Source organism: Galeopterus variegatus, unplaced genomic scaffold (genome assembly GCF_000696425.1).
Source record: "Galeopterus variegatus unplaced genomic scaffold, G_variegatus-3.0.2 Scaffold657, whole genome shotgun sequence".
Lineage (NCBI taxonomy): Eukaryota > Metazoa > Chordata > Mammalia > Dermoptera > Cynocephalidae > Galeopterus > Galeopterus variegatus.
Genome location: NW_007726768.1, coordinates 50553 through 56289, shown reverse-complemented (window position 1 = coordinate 56289; position 5737 = coordinate 50553). Strand labels below are relative to the sequence as shown.

General features: G+C 41.8%; 1 protein-coding gene across 1 annotated transcript in view; it reads left to right on the top strand.

The window, feature by feature from the left end:
• The window catches only part of MYO9A (myosin IXA), a 331403-nt gene extending 326001 nt beyond the window's left edge, over positions 1 to 5402 (top strand). The window contains exons 40-42 of the mRNA XM_008571047.1: positions 914 to 1116; positions 3613 to 3755; positions 4387 to 5402. Of these exons, the coding sequence (XP_008569269.1) occupies positions 914 to 1116; positions 3613 to 3755; positions 4387 to 4850 (810 nt within the window). The 3' untranslated portion in view covers positions 4851 to 5402. The remainder of the gene's footprint in view (positions 1 to 913; positions 1117 to 3612; positions 3756 to 4386) is intronic.
• Positions 5403 to 5737: the final 335 nt, after the last annotated feature.

Genomic DNA, 5737 nt, shown 5'->3' with positions numbered 1-5737 from the left:
ACAAGATTTTACCACCCCACCAATCTCGAGAACAGAAATTTCTTTTTTTTCTTTTTTTTTTTTTTTGTCTTTTTGTCTTTTTTCGTGACCGGCAACGGATCGCAACCCTCAGTGTTGCGCCCGGACCGGACCGGGACCGGCTACGGGATCGCAATCCTCGGTGTTGCCCCCGCTCCTCGCTCAGCCAGTGAGCGGCCGGTCTGTATGTGGGATCCGAACCCTTGGCGGGAGCACCGCCGCACTTCCCAAGCGGTGCACTGTAGCAGTGCGCCACCAGGCCGGCCCCGAGAACAGAAATTTCTTAAGAAAATATATCTCACTATCAACCTGTAATATAGATGACTTTTTTGTTTTTGTTTTTGTTTTTGTTTTGTGAACCAAGTTTCGGGACATATTTTTGTGGTCTTCCTAGAGAGATTGTGCTTTCTAAGATTAAAGTTATAGAGCACTGTTGTCCATCAGAACTTCCTGTGATGATGGAAATGTCTATAACTACACTGTTCATATGGTAGTCACTAGCTACCTTTGACTATTAAGCACTCGAAATGTGGCTAGTGTGACTGCAGAACTAAATTTTACTTTAGTTTTTAATTAATTTAAATAGCCATGTGTGGCTATTTAGTTTGGAGTAGACGCAGCTTAGATTAAAAGAAGAATCTCATCTCAGTACACAGTGGGTTCTTACACTCTTACTCACTGAAGTGTCCATTTTCTAGTGCTCTTGCAAGAATCTTTTTAATCTAAATATGTTGAATGAATGATGTCTTACTAAATATCCTAGGCCTCTGAAGAATGTTTCCATTTATTCCTGCCATTCACCTGGTGTGATGGAAGTACACTTGTTATCCTAATTTGGCAACATAAAACAGATGCAGCCACTAATTCACTGTCTAACATGGATTTTTCTCTGCAGGGGAAGGGGCGCATTCGTCGAGGAAATTATCCAAGTCCATCCTCTCCTGTTGTCGTTCGGTTGCCTTCCATGTCTGATGTCCCAGAAGAGACCTTAACTAGCGAAGCAGCCATAGAAACTGACATCACCGAACAGCAGAAAGCAGCTATGCAGCAGGAGGAGAGAGTACTGACTGAGCAGATTGAGAACCTACAGAAAGAGAAGTGAGTGTCCAGAAGGAAGAGGAGAGACCAGTTATTGTCTGTGTTCATTTCCTTCCTTATATCCTTTCTTTATTTTTCCTCATTTATTAAGTATCTCTTATGTGTCAAGCACTGCATCAGGTGATACTGGGGATGTGGAGATGACAAAGACATGTTGCCTATACTCAGGTAACAGTGTGGAAGTTGTCAACTCAGGGAAGGAAGCTCCATGAGCTGGGAGACCTGATGCTGCTGACGATTCTGGAGAGGCTGACTGGGAGGAGGACACAGTATCCATGGGGTATGTCAGTCTTAGTCAAGATTCAATCTGGCAGTAATAGTGGAGAGCCAAGATGAGGTTTTGGAGTCCTGATAGGTCAGAGACCAGCCTCCATGAACAGATTTGTTTTGCAAAGGAAGAATAAGAATTCCCAGGCTAAGATAAAGTCCCTTTAAAGAATGAGCATTATCTACCATTCCACAAAGGAAGGTTATTATCCAACGGTCAGTATGGCCATGGGACCAGAAACTGGATGGTCAGGGTAAGGCAGCAGCCTTAGTGGGGTACTGGGTAGGGAAATCAGTTGCAATTTAGGAGAGAGACAAATAAGAAGTTCCGTTACCTCCATCATCACTGGAGCAGGAGTGGGGTGACACTACACCCTGGTGACCTGAAGGAGAATGGCCAGACTAAAGCCATCTCAAAGACTCACATTTACTGAGGACTTTTTAAAGAGGGGATTGAGGGAATGGAATGTGAGAAGTGAAAAGCAGGAGAGAAGGGGACATGAGCCATGGGGGCTCCGTGCAGGGAGCCAGGTGCAAGGTCTCATCAAGGCTCCATCTGTTTCTGTTCCCATCCTTGATGTTATCTTAGGGTCCTGCTTCAGGGTGGAATCAACATAGCTTTATTGATGTCTTCTTTGGTTTCGCAGGGTCTGGATAGTATGTGTCTCATGGCAAGTTTGCAACTCCAGGCTAACTTGGAAAACAACATTAATTCTTTTATACAATTGCCTCCCTACTTTAGTTCATGTTCTCTGTTTGCTGTAGTAAATCATTCTTCAAATTTTTCAGAGAAGGTTCTTGGTTGACATACTTTCTCAACCCCTGCATGTTTGTCTTCAGTTGCCTTTGTTCAGAAATAATAACTTGGCAGGGTATATAATTCTTGGTTCAAAGTTATTTTCCCTTAAAACTCTGTAGATAATTGTTTTATTGTCTTCTGGCATTTAGAGTTGCAAGAGAAAAATCTGACATCAGCCTGACTTTTGCCCCTTTATAGGTAACTTGCTTTCTCTGTCTGATACAGAATTTTTTCTTTATCCTTGAAATTTGAAAACATCACCAGAATATGTGGAGGTGTTGCTTTCTTTTTGTTACGTTTTAAGGATACTCTGTGCACTTTTTCCATCTGTAGATCTGGTTTGCTCTTCAACTCTGGAAAATTTTCTTCAGTTAGTTCCTTAATTACTATTTCAGCTTCATTCGTTTTGTCCTTTGTTTCAGGTGTTCCTATTATGCATAGATTGTATCTCCTGGACTGGCCCTCTAGGTCTCTTTTTTTCTTCTCTTATCTTGATTTCTTTTCCCTTTTTCTCCATATTCTGAGACTCTCTTGTTTTGCATTTACTTCAGTAATTTGATTTTGTGGACAATCTGGCATTTACATTTCTATTAACTCTCAACTCCCTGATACTTTTCAAGCTTTCTGACCTTCCCTTCTCTATCACTGTGTATAGGTTGTTAAACCCCCCTGTATTACATGATTCTTAAGCCTTTCTATAGCTTCTATTTCCATTGCTATATCCGTTTCAAGAGGAGGCATTTGCTCAATTGCTTTGTTGTTCTATTCTTCTGAACTGCAGTATTATGACCTTTGCATTAGTTCTTCTTAACAACCAGGACCAAACACGAAGATTAAGTGAGGTTACCTTTCTATAGCTTCTATTTCCATTGCTATATCCGTTTCAAGAGGAGGCATTTGCTCAATTGCTTTGTTGTTCTATTCTTCTGAACTGCAGTGTTATGACCTTTGCATTAGTTCTTCTTAACAACCAGGACCAAACACGAAGATTAAGTGAGGTTTTCTGCAGCATGGAAAATAAAGCCAGATTATCTAATTTAATCTCTTTGTTTTGTGGATGAGGAAGCTGAGGTCCATAGAGAGAAAGTACTTTCCTAATGCACTATGAATGAGTTTAGAACTGATCTCTTGATTATCATTCCAGAGTTCATTTTACCATAAAACCTCACAGCTAAAGCATCTTTCCTTACCCTACCTTTAGCCCTATTATTGGTCCTAGATTTGCTGTCATTTTGTCCTTTAATTCATATACTTTTATCCTTCGCCATTACTTTGGTATACAGGTCCTTATCACCACCCTGGACGGGGACAGTAAGAAATGTGACTGTCTTTGCTACTCAAATTCCTAACTTTCCTGGAAGGTCTTTTTTCTTGCTGTTTTCCTTCCACTTCCTATCAAATACTAATGGATTTCTTGACTGTATCTACAGGGAGGAGTTAACTTTTGAGATGCTTATACTGGAACCCCGTGCCTCTGATGATGAAACTCTTGAGTCTGAGGCCTCCATTGGGACTGCTGATAGTTCAGAAAATTTGAATGTGGAGTCTGAAAGTGCCATCTCTGAGAAATCAGGTAAATTTTTGCAAAGGAAGAATAAGGATTCCTAAACTAAGACCAAGTGCCTTTCATGAATGCACTGACCTTTCATGAAAAGGTGATAAAGTCCTAAGGAATCACTGATCCTTGTGAAGCTTCCATATAAATTGTTCATTAGATGTAATGCAGTTTTTTGGTAATTTGATGATTTCTTCTGTGTTTACCACAGAGAAAAGCCAGTAATCATAATACCTGTTGTCTTACTGACCCATGATCATTTTCTAAGGGTGGGAGGCAGGAATATGTACCCTGCTGTGAGATGAGTCTATATACTGAAGGAGGTATTTTAATTGGGTGGCATGTCTCAGTGACACACCCAAACCTACTGCATGTCCTAGCAGTTTTTTTTAAATGATAGTGATTGTTCTTGGCCTCTCCTGGTGGCATAGGCAAACACCAGACTTCCTTGGGGTTGAGTCTGAAATGATACATGTAGAAATGGATTGTGAGCTCTTCTCGAGTTATAACTGCACAAAGTAGATCAGCTTGGACCTTCCAGATCTTAGCCCACCCAATTCCATGTGTGAACAGTGATACCTATTCATTGTACAATGATTTTCATTAGAGGGATCTGTCATTTACAGCTTTGGTCTCATTTTTGCATTAGAGAGAAGCTTAGCCCTTAGCTCCCTGAAGGCAGCTGGCAAATCTGAACCTTCAAGCAAGTTGCGAAAGCAGCTAAAAAAGCAGCAAGACGCTTTGGATTCAGTGGACTCTTCGGTTTCTTCTTTATTTCTGTCTAACACAGCATCGTCTCATGGGACCAAAAAACGATTTCAGATTTATTCCAAATCTCCATTCTATCGAGCTGCCTCAGCTGGTGAGGTCCTGGGAATGGAAGGACCATTGGGCCAGACCAAATCCCTGGAAGACAGGCCTCTGTTCATCAGCAGAGGAACCTTCAACCCTGAAAAGGGCAAACAAAAATTAAAGAATGTGAAAAACTCACCTCAGAAAACCAAAGAGACCCCAGAAGGGACAGTCATGTCTGGCCGCAGGAAAACTGTGGACCCAGACTGCAGCTCCACCCAACAGTTACCGCTCTTTGGAAATAATGAGTTTATGGTCTGAACCGGAAGATGTGCATCCCTTCATGGCTACAGAGTGGTAAACACATATCATCTTTGGGGCCTCTTCTCATCACCTTGTCCACAGTAATCCATCCTAATTGTGGTCTGCTCTTGCCTAAGCATACGTCTAAGACCTTGTATGCCAAATTCCTGGGCCTCCTGCAGAAGCGAAAGACCTCTTTGAAGCCTGCTGGGGATGATGCCAGCTGTGCCTTGGCTGCTGTACTTGAATTGAGATTTCACTAAACAAAGCCACCTAGGGCCTGGGAATTTCGGTCAGTTGTAGTTGCCTCTCCCCACCCTCTTTTCCCTTCCCAGAGGTGGGTATGAACCGGGGGAAATATTGTGGGCCTGAGAGACCCTCTGATTTCTGACACTTGAGGAAAACATATAAATCTTTCTTAACTATGAAAGCAAAAGCCTTTGGGTTTATTTTGGGATAGTTAGGAGCTGGGGTAGAATACAATTTTTTTTCAAGGATTTATAAACAAAAAGCCTAAGCCCTCTATTTTAAGATTTTTGAAAATTACTACATGTTATGTTCTGGGAAAAGTAAAATGATTGTTTTTACTAAGCCATCAGAGCATGTCTGAGACATCTGGTTATACAGTGAAGAGAGTACATGTTTTGTTTCCTGATGATGTTTGATGTCATATAATAATCAATGCTAGTTTAACTCCTGGTTAGTTCCTGTCATATATATCACATAGGCTAAAGTTTCAGTAGCCATACTATTCTCATGTCCCCTGGTCCTAGGATCAGATTCTTCTAATTTTTTTTTTTTTAAATGTCTCAGAGATGGGCCGGCCCGGTGGCGCACTGGATAGTGCGCCGCTTGGGAAGCGCGGCGGCGCTCCCATCCGAGGGTTCGGATCCCACGTATAGACC